The sequence below is a fragment of the Octopus bimaculoides genome, chromosome 13 (genome assembly GCF_046866305.1).
Source record: "Octopus bimaculoides isolate indiv1 chromosome 13, ASM4686630v1, whole genome shotgun sequence".
NCBI lineage: Eukaryota > Metazoa > Mollusca > Cephalopoda > Octopoda > Octopodidae > Octopus > Octopus bimaculoides.
In genome coordinates, this window is record NC_142940.1 from 37,056,878 (window position 1) to 37,080,556 (window position 23,679).

The window sequence follows — 23,679 nt, forward strand, 5'->3', positions numbered from 1 at the left end:
TGGTTGAGAAGCAAGCCTCTTACCACACAGCCATGCCTGCACATACATCTGTTCATTTTTTGTGATTTATAATTTTTGGGGTTTTATTTTTTACTTTATTTTAATTTCTTGAAGCAAGGTTATGGTTTTTATTTTGGGCTGGATCTTCATTCTATTGCCAATCGCTTTACACCACAGACTGGGGTGCTTTGTATTGTACTACTGGCACTAGAGACATTGTCTGCCAAGACTAAAATATACCCACATCTACTCTGTATGTTAGTGAAGATAAAAACAGAATAACTTACCTGCTTGATTCTGATTTGGCCATATTGCCTCTTTTCCTGCACACGGACCAGGTTTGGACATATCAGTGTATACAGCCTCATTCATTGCAACACAGTTATAAGGTTTGGCATCAACAAAGCTTTGATCAGTGCTTAATCTACCACGAGTTGTGTCTTGGGCGGGTCCTTCCATTGGTACATAGAGGTCATCTGGGTTGTCTGGACTCACAGAATTTGAACCTAATGCAGGAGCATTTACGTAGCCATGTGAAGGCTGGTTGTCTCGAGAACCACATGGAGGGGGCGGGCATAAGTTCAAATTAAGATTTTCTCCATCGAGACTCGAGGTCTTGAGAGAATAGCTTTTGCTGTGACCACGAGGAGCAGGTCTTGGGGGTTGACCACGAAGATTTACAGACGAAGAACCGTAAGATGTGTTGTAATAACATTTGCTGTTATACGGTATATTCTGATAAGCTTCTGAATTGGACATGTGCCTTTGTGGCCGTGCTGGCACCTTAGGGTCTAGGCTCGATGTTCTTAAGGGAGGGGTGTCATAGCACACACTCGGGTCTGACTTTCTCGGGGGGACATCATAAAAAACATCCTTCATATCTGAAGAAGATCTTTCAGAGGAAAATCTCTCCCGGGAAAATCCATTACGAGTAGCGAGAGGCACATCATACATCATTGAAGCCTCCCCATTGCTCCATGTCATGTTTCGACTTGGAGGGGTTTTGTAGATACCATCATCTTCCACAAAAGAATCACATGACCGTGGATGATCATAGTGCGCATCAGTGCTAGATTCCCCTGACATGTAGTTATTGTGTTTTGCTGGAGGTGGTGGGGGGGCCAGTTCATCGGGTATACTATCCACACTGGAACGGTGCCGCTCACTTGATGTCTTTGATGTCTGTCCTGAGTGACATTGTGATATAAAAAGATAAGGGGAGTCCTGGTTGTTAGATGGTAAATTTGGTCCGGCTTGATACCTAGGTTGAGATGTTAATGGGTTTGATGTCTGTGATCGATGTGAGTCTACACGCATAGGTGGCTGTGGTGGACCGGGAATATCAGTGGCTGAAAGCAGAACAAGAATAGGAATATAATTATTAGCAGAAGAAATGAAGAGAAAATTCAAAGGAATCAAAAAAGAAAGGAAAGAAAGACAAAAAACAGTTGAAGAGAGAAAGAAAGAAAATTACAAGAAGTTGTTAAAACAATTTTAAAACCCAAGAGAAAAGCTAGATAAATATAAAAATTATTTAAATATATGAGCATTGGTCAAAAAATGCACCAACACCACTGCCCACAATACTGATAGTGGTGAATTCAAATTCCTTGAATAAACCAAGAGTAAATGACAAGAAATCAACGTTGTGTATCCTTCATTGATAATATCTTATAAACAGCATGACCTCCCAATTCTTCTCAGCAGTGCTGTCCTAAGTTATGAGGGCCTACTGGTCAGTTGCCGAGTATTCCCATTAGTTTAAGGTCTCATGTTATGCTTGTGTATTTAAGGAACAGTGCATTGCCTAGCCTGGGGATTGATAATGCTGTTGAGATGGTCCTACCTCTCACATGTTAAATCTTCCATTTTTTAAAACCTTTTGTTACCACATTTCTGTTGAAATACAACTCGTCTTTATTTCAATTAATTTTGAAAATAATGAAGAATTTAGTGAAGTAACTTTATCTGGAACATAAATTAACATAGAACTTTCAAGGGAGGTTTTAATTTGGATCACTTTACGTCAAAAAGTTTTATCATAGCACAAAAGGCAGTCTTAGGCAGGTAAGTAACAGAATGGTTAATGGTTTAAAACCTTGGATAACTACTGCTACTATAGTGATAGCAGCAGTAATAGCAGAGGCAACAATAGTGAACCATTCACGTGAAAAAATAGTTAAAAGCAAATTAAAGAATTCGAGAATCTTGTAAATAGGAAATAACAAGAAAATTGCAGCAAAGCTGTGTGAGATTTGACATGCGCATTGTGTTTTTATTTTTCTCTTCTGTTTTATGAATCCAGTGTACACATGTGCATTGTGCTCATACTTTCCGGTTCCTACTCAAACCTGTTTACAAGTCTCAACCATCTCATGATCTTGCAGTTGTGAGAAGTGCTTTGCGCTCCACCGGTTGCGAAAAGAAGAGAAAGACAAATGGTGCAACCCATTCACCAACAAATAACTAAAAAACATAAGAGAGATGAGTAGGCCATATGCTAAGAAAACAAGAGAGATATTTGATAAAACAAACTTTGGATCGGAACAGTGTAGGAAAAGGACACAGAATGCATAATGTTTCCATGGCAAAGAGTAGCTGAAAATGACAGAGGTGATATGGAAAAAAATAGAAAAGAAAGCATAGAGTAGAATGTGTCAGAAGACAGTTGCAGAGAGTTCATATTCCTCTAAAAATCCAAAAAGACTAACATAATGTATGTATGATGTATATATATATATATATACAGTAATCCCTCAACTATCATGATAGGTGAAAATCCTCGAAGTAGAAACAGTACTGTACAGTATATTTTTATTTATTATTTTTATAATTTGTATATATTTATTTTATTATAAATGCAAAATAACACCACAGGAATTGATGTAAGCTTAAATACTAAACCACGATATGGCAAGGGATTACTGTATGTATGTATATATATATATATATATATATATCATCATCATCATCATTTAACATCCGCTTTCCATGCTGGCATGGGTTGGACAGTTTGACAGAGGATTGGCAAGCCAGGAGGCTGCACCAGGGTCCAATCTGATCCGACAAGGTTTCTACAGCTGGATGCCCTTCCTAACGCCAACCATTCCAAGAGTGTCGTGGGTGCTTTTTACATGCCACCAGCACAGGTGCCAGTCAGGTGGTACTGGTATCGACCATGACAATGATTTCACTTGACTCAACAGGTCTTCTCAAGCACAGTATATTGCCCAACGATTGAAGGGTACTCTTAAATGGCCCGGTTATGTGACACTGGCATAGGCCACGACTACGGTATCATTTGGCATGCTGGATCTTCTCAAGCACGGCATATCTACAAAGGTCTCAGTCACTTGCCATTGCTTCCATGAGGCCCAATGTTTGAAGGTTGTGCTTCACGACTTCATCTCAGGTCTTCCTGGGTCTGCTTCAACACCTCATCCCAGGTCTTAAAATGCAATTGAGATGCAGTTGAATTAGGTACTTAAATTAAAGCACCTTATTAGGTCAAAATAATTTGCACACCCAAACAATATCAGGTGAATATCAAACTCAGTGCAAGAGTAGTTGCACCGGATATTCTTGCAGTGTATGCAGACAACAAGACCCAACTTAGGGATGATATCCTCTCATGAATATTCAGACATGTACTTTATATAAAAAATACTTTCTATAATATTTCCAAAGTGCAGAATGCAGGGTATGTGAATAAAACATAAATGAGTAACAAAGATGTACAGGTGTCAATATACCTGTACATCTTTGTTACTTATTTATGTTTTTTATAGATATCTTAATAATACTAAAGTTGAGGCGCAATGGCCCAGTGGTTAGGACAGCGGACTCGCAGTCATAGGATCGCAGTTTCAATTCCCAGACCGGGCGTTGTGAGTGTTTATTGAGCAAAAACACCTACAGCTCCACAAGGCTCCGGCAGGGGATGGTGGTGAACCCTGCTGTACTCTTTCACCACAACTTTCTCTCACTCTTTCTTCCTGTTTCTGTTGTGCCTGTAATTCAAAGGGCCAGCCTTGTTGCACTGTCACGCTGAATATCCCCGAGAACTACGTTAAGGGTACACATGTCTGTGGAGTGCTCAGCCACTTGCACATTAATTTCATGAGCAGGCTGTTCTGTTGATCGGATCAACTGGAACCCTCGATGTCGTAAGCGACGGAGTGCCAACAACAACAATAATACTAAAACTCTAGATGTTTGTTTGTTCCCAAAATATCTCAGAAATAGTATGTTTTATCTTAATTTTTTTTTTACATATATATTTTCATACTTACTTTATGCAGTGCAGTGTGAGGTTTCATGATATTTGGATCTCTATTTATTAATGAAATCGGTTAAACACAATTTTTATTTGTTATTTCTTGACAGAAACCTCCCCCCCCCCCCATCAACACACATTACAAACACATATAATGAATGTCATGGCGTGTGAATCAACACAAACACACACATGGTATCAAGGCGGCGAGCTGGCAGAAACGTTAGCACGTTGGGCGAAATGCTTAGCGGTATTTCATCTGCCGCTACGTTCTGAGTTCAAATTCCGCCGAGGTCAACTTTGCTTTTCATCCTTTTGGGAGTCAATTAAATAAGTACCAGTTACACACTGGGGTCAATATAATCGACTTAATCCGTTTGTCCCCTCTGTGTGTAGCCCCTTGTGGGTAGTAAAGAAATAACACATACGCTATCTGTGACATATACATACACATAATCTTCATGATTTTACTCTATCAACTTTTTTACATACACACACACTGACATAAAGAAACATCTTTTTTGCGAAGATTACTTATCGTTTCATCATTTCAGATTTTATTCTATTTCATTCGACATTTGTAATCTCTTTGTTGTTCTGTCTATCCATGAATACTTTACCAGGTAACGCTAGGTAGTAAGTCTAGTATATATATATATATATATATATATATATATATATATATATATATATATATATATTGCAGAGTCGCAAATGCAAAATATAAGTTAGTCCTAGAGCGCACAATGTTCCTGAAGGTCGGCAATGGTCTTCCTCGGTCACAAGTGGACGGCCATCATATATAGATATACACATACATACAAAATATACAAGGAGTTTTTATCAACTGTTGTTATGTAATACGTATGTAGCACAAGTGCTCAGTTTGGATTAGTACTAAAACTCTGGCTTGAACTGCAACTGAAAAGTGTGATGTTGAGACTGCCTATCAAAGGTGACTAGAAGTGGTTTCCCCTTGAGCGAGTAGATATACATTAAAGTAAAAAGGAAAAGAAATTTGGTATCACTCAAAAAAAAAAAAAGAACATTTAATTTAGACAGAGAATGTTTATATTTCCTATCTGAATTAAATGGGTTTTTTTCAAGTGATGCCAAATTTTTTGCTTTTTCCAATTTTTACTTTAATTTCTCTCTTTCTCTCATACATATATATAAATATTTATACATACAGTAAGTCCAAGAATGGAAATTATGATATAGTTATTCTTTCATACAGTCATTTTAAGAATACATTCTGTTAGTATTTGCAGATGTACTGACTGAGGACACACCTCAGTTTATAAATCTTCTTTTATCTTATATATATATATATATATATATATATATATATATATATATATATATATATATATATATATATATATATATGTAGATAGAGAGAAAGAGAGAGAGAGAGAAAACAACAGAGGCACAAGTAAGGCTCTGTGGTTAAAAAGTTTGTTTCTCAACCACATAGTTTGAGGTTCAGTCCCACTGCGTAGTACCTTGAGCAAGTGTCTTCTACTATAGCCCTGGGCCAACCAGTCTTGCAAGTGGATTTAGTAGACAGAAAGAAACCGACAGAAGCCTGTGATATTAGTGTGTGTGTGTGTTGACTTGTCTTGATATTGCATGACAGTTATAAATGAATGTCACTGTCATATAAGCAGTGTCATCCCTTTCCAATATTCTGTGAAAGCATATCTGGCTGTTGGGGTGGGAATATTATGTTGCTTAGAAACATATGAAGGTTGGTAACAAGAAGTGCATTTGGCTTTAGAAAAATCTGCCCCATTAAATTGTAATACATGCAAACAAAAATTTGAAAGCTAAAATGATAATATATACACACACAAACATGTATACATGTATATACACATATGCACATACAAGATCATCCTTTTATGCTCATTTTTCATGCTGGCATGGGTTAGACAGTTTGACCAGAGTTGGCAAGTAGGAGAGCTGCACCAGGTTCCAATCTGATTTCGGTTGGTTTCTATTGCTGGATGCCCTTCCTAACACCAACCACTTTACAGAGTCTGCTGGGTGCTTTTAACTGGTAAGAGCACTTTTACGTGTCACCAGCACAAGTACTTTTTATGTGGCACTGGCATGTGACTCTTGCAGGCCAATCTTCTTCATCAGGAGGAGTGGCATTAACACTTCTGCCATGGGGGATGAGTCTTTTTGCTTGAGTACAGCAAGGCACCAGATATCTCAGTTCTTTGCCATCTTCCTCCATAGGGTTTAGTGTACTTCGTCCCATGTCTTCCATGTATACATGTGTATACACATGCGCAAATATACATACACACATGTCCACTGAGTTTTAGCACAGTTTTTCTCTACAAAATTTCACTCGCATGTCTTTGGATAGTAAAAAAAACCCATGGTGGAATGCCATGGAACTGAGCCTAGGACCCTGTGACTGCAGACAGAATTTTAATAAGAAAGAGACAAGGAAGAGAGAAAGAGAAAGATAAATGGAAGAATTGAAGAAGTCTACTTACGATTTTCTTCTTGTTTCATGCCACAGACATAACAAAGGTTTTGTACCCAGGTGATCATGTCTTCTTCTGTCTCGGTGGCCAAAAAGTACACTCTTTCTTTTCCTTTGTGGATTGTCTTGATCGAGAGTACATTCGGGTATTCTCCGACATCCAGCGATTCGATTATCTGTTCACATTGCTCCAGATCAATGTGACCTTTCCGTTTGCGGCACTGCTCATCTCCGTAGTAGTTTAGTACAAACTGTTCGGGTAAGCTAGCTGCTGGCTTGAACAACACAAAAAAACGCCGCTTCCATTTCTGGAAAATATAAAAAAAGGAGGTTAGATATTATTATTGTTGTTGTTATTTCATATACACACAACAGATTAAACTGTTGGAAAAAGAAAAATTCCTAATATCAGGTTACAACAAGTAACCTTAGATGCCAAGAACCTTCCTATGTATCCTGGCTGTCTCTAATAATACTGTCTTCTGGAGCAGCACTAAACTAGGTTTTATGCATATTTCTTCTATGCACCAACTGAAATTTTTAGGGATAGTTCCTAATGCACCTATAACTACAGGGTGCTTTTAACATTGCATTTGGTACTTTGTAATTTTCTCTCTACCTCTCACACTGACTTTCTCACCATTTGAGACCGTAAAGTCAATTACCTGGCACTTTCTGTTCTCTTTGTCTATTATTACTATGGCAGCAAGCTGGTAGAATCGTTAGCACACTGGATGAAATGCTTAGCGGTATTTCACCCATTGCTACGTTCTGAGTTCAAATTCCGCCCAGGTTGACACTGCCTTTCATCTTTTTGGGGTCAATAAATTAAATACCAGTGGAACATTGGGGTCGATGTAACCGACTCATTTCTTCTCCTAAAATGGTTGCCCTTGTGGCAAAATTTGAAATTATTATTATTATAATTATTATTATTACTATTAAAGTAATAACTTTACTTTTGTTGCATGTTTTCACTGCACACCAAAATGCAGCTTTGTTTGCTTTGGATATGTGCAACCTTTCATTTTGTTTTGTTAATATGAAGACACTTCCTGTTTTCAATCACTACATCCAAATATTATTAAGGGAGCTGTGAAGGTAGAAAGAAAGATACAGCACCCACCTCCCCCTTAAATGCTTTGAAAGTTGGATAAAGTAGTGGAATTGGGCCAACTTATGTATGCAATTGTAGGTTGGTGGTAAGAATTAGGAAAAGGTACCTGCTTCTGATGTATCTAGGTATTCCTGTGTTGTGTGTGGTGTGCTCTGAGTCACCTTTCTATTTTGAAGATCCTTCTCTCTTGTTATATTGGATCTTTATTATTACTACATTTATTGTTTTCTGGTAAGGATGTCTTTACAGCTACATTGTTAATCTCCCACTGTTTCCTGTTTCTTTTTCTGCTTAACCTATGCACTCTACTCCTGAGCCCTTGTAGCGAATAAAAGAAATCATTTATTATTATCATTGATTTGGTTCCTATTTCTAGCAGGTTGGGTGACCATGGTTGTGTGAGTAAGAAGTTCACTTTGCAACCATCTGGCTTCAGGTTTGCCTTGTGTTTGTGTCTTCTATACTGTGTCTTGAGGTAATCAATGTCTTGCAAGTAAATTTGGTAGACAAAGACTGTGTAGAAGCCAAGCCTATTGTGTGTGTGTGTGTGTGTGTGTGTGTGTGTGTGTGTGTGTGTGTGTGTGTGTGAGAATGAGAACTGGTGTTGGTTTGTTCATATCCTTATAAGTTAGTGGTTCAATAAAAAGACACTGTTAGAACAAATATCAGACTTAAGTATTGGGTAGATCTGATCAACTGAATCCGTCATGTTAGTGCCCCAGCATGGCCATAAGAATAAAATATGTCTTTTACAATGAACAAATGAAGACTAAAGAACATACAATCAGAATACTGAAATGTAAAAGACCAGGTTTCAAACTTTTCTGGCAGTTAAAATTAGAATTAAATGACACTTTGAAGTCTCTTTTATGTCTGATCAGAAGACACAAAAGTTCAAGTACATATTTTTATAAACAACCAGTGAAAATCTATTGAAAGGAATTATAAATAAATTTGAAATGCATTTATATAGGTAGCAAAAACTATTTACTTGGTATGTGTGTGTGTGTGTGTGTGTGTGTGTGTGTGCATGTGCAAGCATGCGTGTGTGTGTGTGTGTGTGTGTGTGTGTGTGTGAATGAGTGAGTGAGAGAGAGAGATGTGTAATGAAATAGTATTGTCCAATTCATGCTAACATGGAAAAACATGTTAAAATGACAGAGAGAGAAAGAGAGTGTCTTGCACTGAAGACTGGTAATAGAAACTGGTTTTACTACTTATCAAGGAGCCTACACATGCATGCGAATGTGTAGGTGATCATGTGTGCATACACACACACACATGCCAGACATTTATTCCATAAAACACACCGATATAATTAGAAGGAAAAATTATGAAATGATTACTGAATAAACTGCTCAATGAAAGCAAACAAAAATATCTTACACACACAGACACTCCCCACTCTCTCTAACTTAAGTTCATGTGTGAGTGTGTGTGTGTGTGTTCTTTTTTACACCCATTTGTTCACACTAAAATAGTTTGCAGAAAGGGTGTAGACATCAATAAAACCAGATACTCTCATAGGAAACATACAAGATATTAAAGCATATACAGATTCAAATTCACATTTCTTGTATTTTGGAGAATTTTCAAACATATTTGAACATGAAAAAAATTATGGTTGTAAAAGAAATATAACTTTTAAGCTGAAAAAGTTTAAAATGTTTGTTGTTGCTGTGTAACCCTGGGATAGAGTCACTTGTATCTTGCAAACACATTATACAAAGCCATTAATGCAGATCCAGTTGCATATTGCCCTTATATCATGCAGATCATTTGCACATTGCCCAAGTATACATTGTATATTTGGTCAATCGCTTTACCAACTCTCACCCTCTATGTCATCAGTTTTCACTATCTTTTACATTATTTTAATGCTTACTAATTGCTGGTTCTCAATCTAAAAGGAAGCTAATGTAGTGATTCTCCAGCTACCAGATGAAGTTTGCTTTCCACCATTTTCATTGGTTTATTGAATGAGAGCAGCAGTATCTCTCAGCCATATATTGGCAATATCAATAGAACTCAAGGCTTTCGTCTGTCTCTTATAGCCACAACTCTGCCTGAACAAGGACTCAGTTGTTTACTTTTGTTTCAGCTAGTCTTAATAACGACTCTTTTCAGCTGAACAAGACATTAATCTACCATATCTCAATTCTGCCAATTGACCTGCAATCTTCATTGAAGTTTTATCTCAGCAATATTTTCCATTCACTAGCAAAACTATTTTTACAACAAAATTCAAACTGTCTTTTTATACATATTGTAATTAGAAAGTTTAATTCTTTTTTTCTCTGTGAATTACTGCCTTATCTAAATCTTCAAGCCTGTACTCCATGACCATTTGGAAGTAAATGTATTGGGCACGTTGAATTAATATAATTAATAGGCCAGCAAAGGTTTACCTTCAGGTGGCTTACAGGAAATAAATGAGAATTTATATATATTTTTTATTGTTCTCACATCAATATTTTCTAGAACCTTAAGGCAGTGAGCTGGTAGAATCATAGGCAAAATGCATAGTAGTATTTCCTTCATCTTTACATTCTGGGTTCAAATGCCATAGGGGTCAGCTTTGCCTTTCATCCTTCTGGGGTTGATGAAATAAGTACCAGTTGAGCATTGGGGTCAATTTAATCAACTTAGCCCCTCCACTAAAATTGCAGGCCTTGTGCCAAAATTTGAGACCAATATTTTCTGCAACCTTTTTACCACAAATTTTATACCTTACTGTAGATATTTCAGTTTAAGCTTTAATGAAAGCCATATAACTTGGCTTGTAAATTTACCTAGTGACCAGTCAACTACTGATGACTGGTCAAATACCATCAAGCCCTTTATTTCACAGTTTAATGGTTTCATAAAAGAAAGGTCCTTCAGCTGTGAAAATACTCAGAAATTTTAAACTGATGAGAATACTCTCTTACTGGTTCCAACTAATAGTCTGCAGCCATGCTGTGTCACTGCTAACACAATAGAAATGGAGTAATTAGCCTGCCTTAAGCACTATATTGAAGGCAATTTTTATTGCCAACTTAAAGTGGATGTATTGTTAGAGCACCAAATACTGTATTATATATCTTGAGAGGACCTCTCATATAGCCACATGGTAGATAAAAGCACACACATTTGTATTTTTGGCAAACGTAAATCATCTACTACAGGCATCAAAACTGCCATATCATGTGATTTCAACATGCTACATCTCTTCAGTGGCAGATGTCCGGTAGCTGCATACCAACCAAACCTTACTGCCATCAATATAGGGAATTTTAGGGTGTATTCAGGCACTGATGTTGCAAATAGCCAGCAGGTTTATCAAAAAATAATTATTAGTGACAGAAAGTAATTCTCATCTGCTAGTGATATAAACATGTGTGCTTGTATGCACCATGCACCCACATAAGAAGTCCTCTTAAGGTAAATAACACAATATTCAGTGCTCTACTAATACATCCACGATAAGTTGGATACAAAGATTGCCTTTTGGTATTAATACTGCTTCTTTTGCTAATAATTACTATATTAAAGAGTTTAACCAATCTATTTTACAGTATATCAACTATCAACATCGTCTAGACTTCCCATGAGTTAATGTGTTATAAATGTTCTGTTGGTTAACTAAACATTTTTTTCTTGCATGAGGAATCTTATTTTCTTTAACACTCCACAAAACTCTATCAGTCAACATTAATAAACTCAAAAGAATTCAACAATAATCCATCTAAGAAATATGACATAAAAATAGAAGTTAAATTACTACAGACTCTTTTGTAAATTTTTCTGAAAAACAGATTGTTTTTTTTTTCTCCCTCCTTGCGTTATACTTTTTACGCCAAAGGCAGTACAGAAAAGTTGGTACATCTTTACCAACAATCAAAAACACTAGTTCATATCCAAGATCAAAGCATGGTGGAATTTAAAAATCCCAAAAGGTCTATTTATAGAAATTGTCAAAGAAAGAGTAAATATTAAATATAGCCTCCCAAAATAGAAAATCAGGAAATTGAAGACAAAAGGAATCTGGAATAAAGAAAACAATTTCTTAAAAGTTTGTATATACAGCTGTTACTTGCAAGTGAGTATGGCTTCATAAAATGTCATGCTTTTGCTAATTGTTTTTAGATACCTATGAAGATATAGACAATCTCTAACCCCATCATTCACCTTTAACCCAGCAGGACATCTAAGAAATGTGACAGCTAGAGGGAGAGAGGGCTGATACTCATTTACAGTTCAGCAGACTAGAGCAATATAAAGTGAAATAACTTGCTCAAAAACACAACATACTGCTTGATCCAAGAATTGAACCTATTACTGTGATCATGAGCCAAACATGCTAACCACTAGGTCACATGCTGATAAATTCTCAAAACATCTGTTATATTGCTCATGTTTTACAATATAACCATGGGTTGTTCGTTGATGCAAATTTTGATATTTGCAAATTAATAACAAACCTCTGTAACTAAGAAATTGTTGTCCTGCCTCAGTTTCTTCTAACCTGATCCTGTGAAGTGTCCTTTACAGGAACCTAATCAATGCATGTATCTTCAGTTTTTGTGTTCCCTCGTGCATCCAACTTGTTGAGCAACCCCTCCCTTTCAAAGGACAGTATCAAAGATTTTTTACAGGGTCACTCAGACTGGCAGAAGTTAGGGACAGGACAGTATCCTCAAACTGGAGACCTGGCCTGAAGGCTTACAACAGAGTTGACCTTGCAAAGGTACTTAAAAACCAGGTGGTGGTGTTCAACTACGGAACTCGATAAGTTACCAAGTAAACCATGACAGAACTTGAACTCTAGAACATAAAGAGCTGTAACAATTACCATATGGCATCTCATCTGATGCTTCAATAATTCCACATATCCATCACTGAAGTATGAGGGTACTTTATCAACCCTGGAAGGACAAAAGGCAAAGTTGACCTTAGTGGGACTTGAACTCAGAACACCCCAGAGATGAAATAAATACCATAAGGCATTGTGTTCAACACACTAACAACTCCCTAATTTGTGCGTGTGTGCGCACATGCACTTGTGTGCATATACATGTGCACACTAAATGCATGACAGAATTATGGTATGTTAGTTGAAGTTCTTAATATTCATGATAAACTCCCACTGCTGTAGGAGGCGGTACTGAAAAGTTCTTGGCTTTAAGGGAATCAAGAAAGGCCTGGTTGGCAGCCCAACCTTCCGAGTTCTTTTGCAGGGCTTAGAAAAACAGAAGGACCACTGCAATAAGTGTGTGAATCTGAGAGGTGAATAGGTTGAATAAAATCATAATTAACTGAGACCCTCCTGTATTTTCTTTTACTCAAAGCCAGGAACTTTTCAGTACCCCTTGTATGCAATTATTATAGGGCATTATAATTTGTCATCATTGAATGTATGTTATAGAAATGTGCATTAACAAATGTGAAATAAAAGAAATATCAAATTCCTGCTGTGTGTGTGTATAATTCTATACATGAAGATAGAATAATATAGAGATTAAAATCTCTTGTAGGAACAAACACAAAGGTTAATAATCAAGGCAAGACATCAGTATAAATGTAGTATTAAATACAGAGGAAGTGAAAAGAGAGGTTAAAACACTAGACTATTCAACAAAGGTCAGCAGTTCAAACTTTACCTAATCCATCTCCCCCAGGGCACCCCTCCCTCTCTCTCTCTCTCATTTCCTTCAACCTTTAGTCTGCAGCATTTCACACAAAACATTAGCAGTGCTAACTTCTTTCAAGTTAATTTTATTTCCCAGTCTGAGAAATCCTAACAAAGAGATGTACTTTCATCCTATTCTTGTAGACTTATTAAAAAAAATAGAAAAAGAAAGAGTTACTATCAATTTAAAGAAAATGTACCAGCAAAACCCTATACAAAACAATCACCTCTTGGCAACTTTTATCTCCAGTGTAGCATGGATGTAATTTAAAAACACAGAATACTATGTTGTTTACCTTGAAAGGACCTCTTACATGGTCATGCAGTGTATAACAGCACTCGGTACATATATCGTTGAGAGACAAGAACCTTTTGCTATGGCCACCAGAACTGCTAGATCACATGATTTCATTTTGTTTTAGGCTCCTCAGTGGCAGATATCCAGTAGCAACATAACAGCCAAATCTCCTGTGAACGATAGGCTGTGTGGTAAGTAGCTTGCTTACCAAACACATAGTTCCAGGTTCAGTTCCATTGCATGATACCTTGGGTAAGTGTCTTCTATTATAGCCTTGAGCCGACCAAAGCCTTGTGAGTGGATTTGGTAGACGGAAACTGAAAGAAGCCCTTCATATATATGTATGTATATGTTTGTACCCCATCACCATCACTTGACAACAGATGTTGGTGTGTTTACGTCACCACAACTTAGCAGTTTGGCAATGGATACAGATAAAATAAGTATTAGGCTAACAAAGAATAAGTCTTGGGGTCGATTTGCTCAACTAAAGGTGGTGCTCCAGCATGGTCACAGTCAAATGACTGAAACAAATAAAAGAATAAAAGAAAAAGAATAATATCAGTGTCTATTCAGGCACTGATGTCACAAATAATCAGTGGGTTTATTAAAAAATAATTAATGTCACTGAATAGCCCCAAAACAGAACAAAATCACATGATCTGACAGTCATAGTGGACTGTTCTCATCTGTCATCATCATCATCATCGTTTAACGTCCGCTTTCCATGCTAGCATGGGTTGGACGATTTGACTGAGGACTGGTGAAACCGGATGGCAACACCAGGCTCCAGTCTGATTTGGCAGAGTTTCTACAGCTGGATGCCCTTCCGAACGCCAACCACTCAGAGAGTGTAGTGGGTGCTTTTACGTGTCACCCGCACGAAAACGGCCACGCTCGAAATGGTGTCTTTTATGTGCCACCCGCACAAGCCAGTCCAGGGGCACTGGCAACGATCTCGCTCGAAAATCCTACAGGAGCCAGTCAGGCGGTACTGGCAACGGCCACGCTCAAAATGGTGCATCTCATGTGCCACCCGCACAAGAACCAGTCCAGGGGCACTGGCAACGATCTTACTTGGCTTGCCGGGTCTTCTCACGCACAGCCCATTTCCAAAGGTCTCGGTCCGTAGTCATCGCCTCGGTGAGGCCCAATGTACGAAGGTCTTGCCTCACCACCTCAGCCCAGGTCTTCCTGGGCCTACCTCTTCCACGGGTTCCCTCAACTGTTAGGGTGTGGCACTTTTTCACGCAGCTATCCTCCTCCATTCTCACCACATGTCCATACCAGCGCAATCGTCTCTCTTGCACGCCACAACTGATGCTTCTAATGTTCAGCTTTTCTCTCAAGATACTTACACTCTGACGGGTATTCACATTGACATTACACATCCAACGGAGCATACTGGCTTCATTCCTTGCGAGCTTACGTATGTCCTCAGCAGTTACAGCCCATAAATATAAGTGCTTTTATGCACCACAAGTCCATATGAGAGGTCTTATCAAGGTAAGTAATGCAGTATTCTGTGTCCTAATAATGGCCACCTTACTTTGGAGATTGCCGTTTGGTGCTAATACTACTGCTGTCATTATTAATTATATTTTAATCACCTTCTGGTTGATAATTAACCCTTTAGTATTCAAATTATTCTGCCAAATGCAATGCTTTTTAATTCACATTGTCTTGAATTAATCATGCATTATCTTGTAGCTTTGAAATCTTGATGATGTAATTTGTATATTTTTACAATGACATTGAAGGGTATGTGTGATAGGCTCGATCTGGGTGGTTTCAACATAAAACATGAATATTTGGGCCATATACAGCCAGTTTAATTGTTAAAGGGTTAAGGTGTGTTAGAACTCAACAGCTAATTAATAACTATTGATCATTTATAATATTTACTATTTTAATTTCTTCTCCATCCCATTTGAACATCCTCTAGGGGCTTGAACCTTCTCAGTTGAAGTAAAGCAGATACATTTATACGTTTGTTGTTTAAACCCAAGACAATCTTAATCAAACAGACCTTTATAAACATTGCCATTCCACTTGTGATTATTCATGTCTTTTTACAATAACAGATATCTTGGACTACATTATCTAACGTGCACTCATATTTTAAGATACTATGGTGTAATTTGAGGGATGTTTTGCTGCTGTTTCTATCAGAAGGAAAGTCTCACCCAAAGAGGCTCCTTCATTGGCTTACAGACAGATACATTTAAACACATATGATGTCTGAGACTAGGGTTTATTTTACAATGTAAACAAATAAACTAAAAAAGTAACAAGTACATAACGAGGTTACGAGGACATTGCCCTAATAATATAGTACAGTGCTAAATAGAATAGAAAGTGAGACAAGGAGAGCAATGGCAGCATGGGATTGGAGGGGGGGGGTCTCTTGTATATTGATATGAAAACTAAAAAGCAAAAAAAAAAAAAATGAAATAAACACCAACATACATCTACAACTAAATGAGAGAATACTTGTTTAGCAGTAAATGGGTGTTGGTGGTGGAGGAGGGGGAATTGAAATACTAAACACTAAACAAAAACAATAGTGAAAAGCAAGCTGAAGATAATTAGAAGAAATAGATATATTAATAAGATCTCTTTTTTTTAGATTAGGTTCCTCTCTCTTTAATACATGCACTCACTTCCATTGAAACCAGATACAGGAGTTTAATTAAAATAAAACCCCAAACTGTATCCAAAAGGTTTGCATCAAAAATCTGCTTGAAGAAGAACAATTTCTGATTTAAGCACAAGGCCAGCAATATTTGGAAGAGAAGTGGGTTAGTCGATACTATTGACCCCAGTACTTGACCCTCCTCCTCCCCCCACCCGATTCAAAAATGGAAGAAATGTAGAAGGAATTCCATCCAATGCTCTATCAATTCTGCTGATCCACCCACTACCTCTGGTCACATGACTCAATGATTACAGTGTTGGGTTCACAATCATGAGGCAGTGAGTTTGATTCCTTGACCGGGCTGTGTGTTGTGTTCTTGAGCAAAACACTATTTTATGTTGTTCCAGTTCATTCAGCTGTAGAAATGAGATGCTATGTCACTGGTGCCAAGCTGTATTGGCATTTGCCTTTCCCTTGGATAACATTGGCAGCATGGAGAGGGGAGGCTAGTATGCATGAGTGACTGCTGGTCTTCCATGAACAACTTTGCCCAGATTTGTGCCTTAAAGGGGAATTTCCTAGGTGCAATCCCATGGTCATTCATGACCAAAGTGGGGTCTTTACCCTTTTAAAGTCATAAGGCCTGAAATTTGGAAGCAAAAGTTAGTTGATACTATCAACACCAATATTTCTGATTGGTGCATTATCAGCCCTGAAAAGATGAAAGGTAAAACTGACCTCAGCAGAATTTGAACTCAGAAAGTAAAGAATCAAAATATATATAACAAGACAATTTTATCTAATGTCCCATTGATTCTGACAAAGGCATAAGGTCATTAATTTCAGAGGAATGGATAATTGCAATTGTGATATATAGGTCAACTTCTTGAGCTAAACTTTTACACCTGTAATTACAGAATTAAAAACACCCCAAGTCTCCAGATATTGCCTAGGCCCTGAATTTTTATTTATCCCAAAATCATATCTGTATAATGCTTGATCCCAACCCCTAATTATAAGTTTAAAAATTCATCTAAAAAAGTCAAACCTACACATGACTAAATATGATATACTATTTAACAGGGTGGAGGTGCTTGTTTCCACTTTGAAAACATAAGGACACAGGAAATGTGTCAAGTCCAACAGGAAACGGTGTTTCCTAGAGCTAAATAACAGTAGCATTCTTCCCTTTCATAGGACTGTCATATTAAGTTGACAACATACTATCACTTTATCGTGCTGCTACTGCATAAATCTCTCTGAGAGATTTAGAAATGTATTATTTCTTGTGGGGTTATGTTGAACAGCTGCTGTCGCATGTGGGACAGATCCATCTCTCGGCCGAGTCTGTAGTGATGATTGCACTGCCACCCTCCTTCAATCGGGCAAGCAAGGCAGTTTTCCTTTGCCTGGTGGCTGTGGCGAAAGAAGCTGTTTGGTGGACAAGGCTGAAAGGTATGAAAACAGATACATTCCTCTTTGGTAGATCTCTCTTTGACTTCTTCAAGTTTCACTTGAAAAGGAAGTTGAGAGTGGAGAGAGAAGTGCTGTACTCAAGTGAGTTTCTTGAAAGGTAGGTGAAAGTTGCAAAAATGGCAAGAGTGGATGGTACCTCTCTAAGTGTAGACCTGTGAGTTAGAGAGAAGGAATTAGCGAGGGCACTTGGGTTTCAGGGAAATCTCGGATAGTGGAGTTCCTTGGTTAACCCTAGAGGTGTTCCTGTATCAGGAGGGCCACATCTCTAGCATCCTCCCCCACCCTTTTCTTTTTACCTTTGTATGCTATGCATATGTTCTTTCTTTTCAAGTGTACACCGTGTATACTTTTTTTTTTTTTTATCCTTTCATTACTATATGTAAACGCCCAACACTTTATGTCTGTCTCTGTATTGTCCCCCTCATCCTTTGCCCTTGTGGCAAATAAATGAAATCATTATTATTATTATTATTATCATCATCAAGGTGGTGAGCTGGAAGAATCATTACCACACTGGTCAAAATGCTTAGTGGTATTTCATTCATCTTGACAGTCTGAGTTCAAATTCTGTCAAGGTCAGCTTTGTCTTTCAGGGTTGATGAAGAAAGTACAAATTGAGCACTGGAAGGGGGTGGGGTGATGTAAAAGACTTCCCATCCCCCAAAATTTCAGGCCTTGTGTCTATAGTAGAAAGAATTATCATTATGAAAAAGCAAGGCAGTGAATTTGACAAAATCTATAAAACACTGGAATTGCAGTTGTGCCTTATATCAATTTAATAAAATCGATAAAAAATAATTTGAGATCAACTTTGCCTGTTATCTTTTATTTTAGGGGTGATGAGGGCAGTGGATAGTAAAATAAGTACTGGTCATTTACTGATTTTAAGGAAATCATTAGAAGACAATTTAGGGAAAACAGACAAATTTATGTGTGTGTGTGTGTGTGTGTGTGTGTGTGTGTGTAAGAGGCCATGTAAAGTATTGAGATCACATTTTTTTGACTTTGGGCCTCATAGGAAAGATGATGACAGACCAAAACAATGAGGTGAAGAAAAACAAAAACAACAAATCAGACCTTGAAAATATTAATGATGATGATGGTGATGGTGATAGTGGTGGTGATTATGATGAAGGGATGATGATGACTGTGAGGAGGAGGAAAAGGAGGAGGCTGGTATGTTTGGATTTTAATATGTTCTTATTCAACCTCAAGTCAACAAACACACAGAAACAGGTATTCCAGCTGTAGCCCTTCAATCATTTTTTTTTTACAGACCCAGTGTATACAGAAGTACATTATCCAATATGTCATTTTGTTTTAAAAATTATAGAACATTTTGAAGGAGATGTAGCTGTTATTTCTAGCATGTCAAGTGACATGTAGCAGTTCCTTCATTGGCTTGTTGATGTGGCTGAAATATTTGTAAATACTCAAGATCTAAAAATAGAAAGTAAATAGATCAGGAGTAGAAGGGAGAGGAACAGGAGGAGGAAGAAGAGTGAGAAAATGTTAATATCAGATCATTATTAACAACAACAACAATAATAATGATAATAATAATTGTTTCTACAATAGGCATAAGGCCTGAAATTTGGGGTCAGGTGGATAGTTGATTATATCAACCCTAGTCTTTGAGTAGTACTTATTTTATTGATCTTGAGAGGATGAAATGCAAAGTTGAACTTAGGAGATTTGAACTCAGAATGTAACGAGCCAGAAGAAATACCACAAAGCATTTTTACCCTGATGTGCTAACTGCCCTATGAGCTCACCACCTAAATCATCATCATCATCATTTAATGTCCATTTTATGATGATGATGATGATGATGATGATGAAGGTGGTGAGCTCATAGGACAGTTAGTGCATTAATGTAAAAATGCTTTGTGGTATTTCTTTTGGCTCGTTACATTCTGAGTTCAAATCTCCTGAAGTCAACTTAGTACCAATCAAAGACTAGGGTTGATATAATCAACTATCTACATTGCCCCAAATTTCAGGCCTTATGCCTATTGTAGAAACAACAATAATAATAATGATAATAATAATAATAATAAATTTCAGTACAAAGTCAGTAATTTTGTGGGAAGGGACCTAAGTCAATTCCACCATCCCCAGTACTTTATTTTATTAGCCTGAAAGAATAATAAAAAATAAAAAAACAAGCTAACTACAGGATGATTTGAATTAATAATAATAATCCTTTCTACTATAGGCACAAGGCCTCAAATTTTGTAAGGAGGGGAGTAGTTGATTACATCGATCCCCAGTGTTTCACTGGTACTTCTTTTATCAACCCGGAAAGGATGAAGGGTAAAGTTGACCTCCGTGAAATTTGAACTCAGAACATAAAGACAAACTAAATGCTACTAAGAAATTCTGGCATTTTACCTGGATAATAATCTTTTCTATAGTCACAAGGTGTGAAATATTTAGGGAGGTGGCTAGCCAATTATATTGATCATAGTGATCGACTGGTGCTTATTTTATGGATTCCCAGAAGGATGAAAGGCAAATTAGACCTCAGCAGAATGAAAATGTCAATACCAGAAATATCCAAACAGAAAACAAGTCGCATAACAAAACTAAAGTACAATCCACCATCTAACCAACTCTGTAGAGCTTTGTGACTAAAATCTACTCCACCACTATGTGAAACAGTAAATGGTAAATAAATAGTTTCTTAGTACGCCAGGAGGGATACAAAAAGACAACATTAAGACACATACATTGTGATACACAGACCCTGAAAAGTTACAGATGTGACTCAAGAGCTGAGTTTTATGCTGGTAACACAAATGTCATGAGTTCAGGTTTCATACTGGCCACCTATATATATATATATATATATATATATATATATATATATATATATATGTATATATGTGTGTGTGTGTGTGTGTATATATATATAGTCAAATCGTCCAACCCATGCTAGCATGGAAAGCGGACGTTTAACGATGATGATGATGATATATATAAATGTATATAATTATATATATAATCTAATGTGAACAATATTTAAAATATGAGGTATTAATAGTTCTTTTGCTAGAGACACTGAGATTAGACAGATTTATATAATGTGCCTTGTCTCCAAGCAATCTTTCGTTTATATAGTTTACAGAACACTATATAATATATATATATATATACACACACACACACATACATACATACATATATAAATATATATATATACACACACACACAAACATGCATGTCTACATAGATCTATACACATCTATGTCACCATCTATAGGTGTGTGTGTGTGTGTGTGTGTGTGTGTGTGTATATATATATGTATATATATATGTATATATATATATACAAGTGTGTGTGTTTATTTATGTGTAAAAGCTTACCTTGTATTCCCTTTCAAATAACAGTTGTGATTAATCCCAAACACACACACACAGTCGTTTAGTTTGTGGTTGCCTGCATGGAGAACGATAGCCATGATTTGGAAAGGTTGGGCAGGGAAAAATGTTTCAAGCAGGTTTGATGTAGTTGCACTCAGGAAATAGCTAGAGATATAGAATTTTCTTTTAAAATAAACTTGAAGGAGGGAGAGAGGGGGGAGAATGTGATTTGAGATTTTTTTGTATTCTTTTTTTTTTTGTGTGTGAGTGATATCTGCCTGATTGTCTGTTTCTATGAATGTATGTCAGTGTGTGTGTGTGTGTGTGTGTGTGTGTGTGAATGAATGCATGTATAACATACACGATGTGAATGAGTGGTTATGTTTGTATATACACCCACACCTGTGTGCGTGTGTGTGTGTGTGTATATTTATGAGCGTGGTAGCTGTCTGTTTGCCCAGACTTGTGTGAGCAGCCCCCCCCCCTGTTTATTTATATCTACATACACCCACCCACATATACATACATATAAACACACACACATGTATATAGATATATGCTCACACACAAACACAAACATTTATACAAACCCACAAATGTATAGATTCACATATACTTGATCATATAAGCATATTCACACACACTCACATTCACATATACAGCTGTGTATAATCACTCACACACACACACACACACAATCACACACACACACACACACACACACACACACACACACACACACACATTCAGGCAAGCAGTCAGTCAACACAGATCAGTTTCTAATTTATATATTTATTTACATATTTTTATAAATATTTATTTATATACCTTTTAAAGACTGGTAATTCAAGGAATGTAGTAATATTGGAGTTTTTGGAATTTTAAGCCTCCCTTTAAACCCCAACCACCATCATGAACATCACCACCAAAAATTCATATAAAAACAAAATTATAGGCATACATACATTTGAAACAAAACCCACAAATTTTATGGTCAACAAAAAGGAATTCCTAAAAGAAACTTTACCATTTTCTTTTTCAGAGTCGCAAGGCTTAAAACCTATACGAGGTGGTGTGAAGGATGGGACTGCATGAGAATCATGCCTTTCTCAAGAAGATTAGTGATAGAAGTTAATTGGTTTTCTACAAGCAAATTCGGGTGTGTGTGTGTTTCTGTATATGTGTGTGTGATTGGGTGTGTACCCATGAGCAAGTGTTAGCGTGTATGTATTCTACATCATTAGAAAAGTGTGTGCATGTGAGTATTTAAGATACCAATATGTTAAGTGAGATATTAACAGATATCAGATATTAATTATCATTTGCTGTTTTATAACACACACACATATGTGTGTGTGTGTGTACAAACAAACACACTAAATATATGATGGGTACAGGATAATGTTAGATTTATTCGTTGAATATAATCACAAATTCTATCATCATCGTCATCACCATCAACTCTAATACTGCAGATGTTCACTTATAGTAAAGATAAATACTGTTAGAAGCAAATAAATTTTCAAAATTTTGTATTTAAAAAAAAATTTCTTAACACTTCTATATCACATCAGAGACCAACTAACAAGTAACGATTCATAACACTGACCAATTAACAATACTTTTATATCACAACAGAACTAATTAACAACTGTTTTTATCACTGTCATTTAACTTTCAGAAGATGGCAAGCTAAAAGACTGCTCCAAATCTCAATATCTGTTTTAGTATGGTTCCTACCCAACCACTAATGTCTACTTGTTTCTGATCATGATTTCTAATCATGAGAGATTGATTATTAACCCTAATATTGTGATAGAGACAAACTGTTAAATAAATAATTTTCCTATTGAGCATCAACTCACATTAATCTCAGTAGTTCTGATGTCACAGTAAAATGCACAGAGTACACTCTGCATAGGGTTTGGCAAATCACCAAGTAAATCCTGGAATTGAGAGGAGCCTACATTACATTGTCGAAGACATGAAAACCTCATGACAACCATTGGTGTCACAGTAAAATGCACCCAGTACATTCCATGAAGCTGTCGGCATTAAAAAGGGAATTCAACCATGGAAACCCTGTCATTTTGAAATATAAGAACGAGACATGCTTTCCTGATCCTAACCCTAAGAGAGAAGTAAATTTCAAAAAAGGACTTACCCAAATTGTGACCTATTCTTACCAATGCCAACACTGAGAGTGGACATAAAATAATGATGCACAGACAATTCATCTTTTACTTGTTTCAATTATTAGACGGCATCCATGCTGTGCCACTCCTTGAAGAATTTTAGACACATGGATCATACCCTGTACTAATTTCTTAAACC

General features: G+C 36.9%; 1 protein-coding gene across 6 annotated transcripts in view; it reads right to left on the reverse strand.

Annotated features, from left to right (window-relative positions):
- The window catches only part of LOC106880839 (uncharacterized), a 173,531-nt gene that overhangs the window by 45,249 nt on the left and 104,603 nt on the right, over nucleotides 1–23,679 (reverse strand). For 5 of the 6 annotated variants that reach the window (XM_089361647.1, XM_089361650.1, XM_089361646.1 and 2 more), the window contains exons 2-3: nucleotides 6,790–7,087; nucleotides 288–1,349 (exon numbers count right to left, since the gene is read on the reverse strand). In XM_089361647.1, coding sequence (XP_089217773.1) covers nucleotides 288–1,349; nucleotides 6,790–7,087 — 1,360 coding nt within the window. Of the gene's footprint in view, nucleotides 1–287; nucleotides 1,350–6,789; nucleotides 7,088–21,348; nucleotides 21,751–23,679 lie in introns of those variants that run through there. The other variant, XM_089361648.1, reaches the window with a different exon arrangement.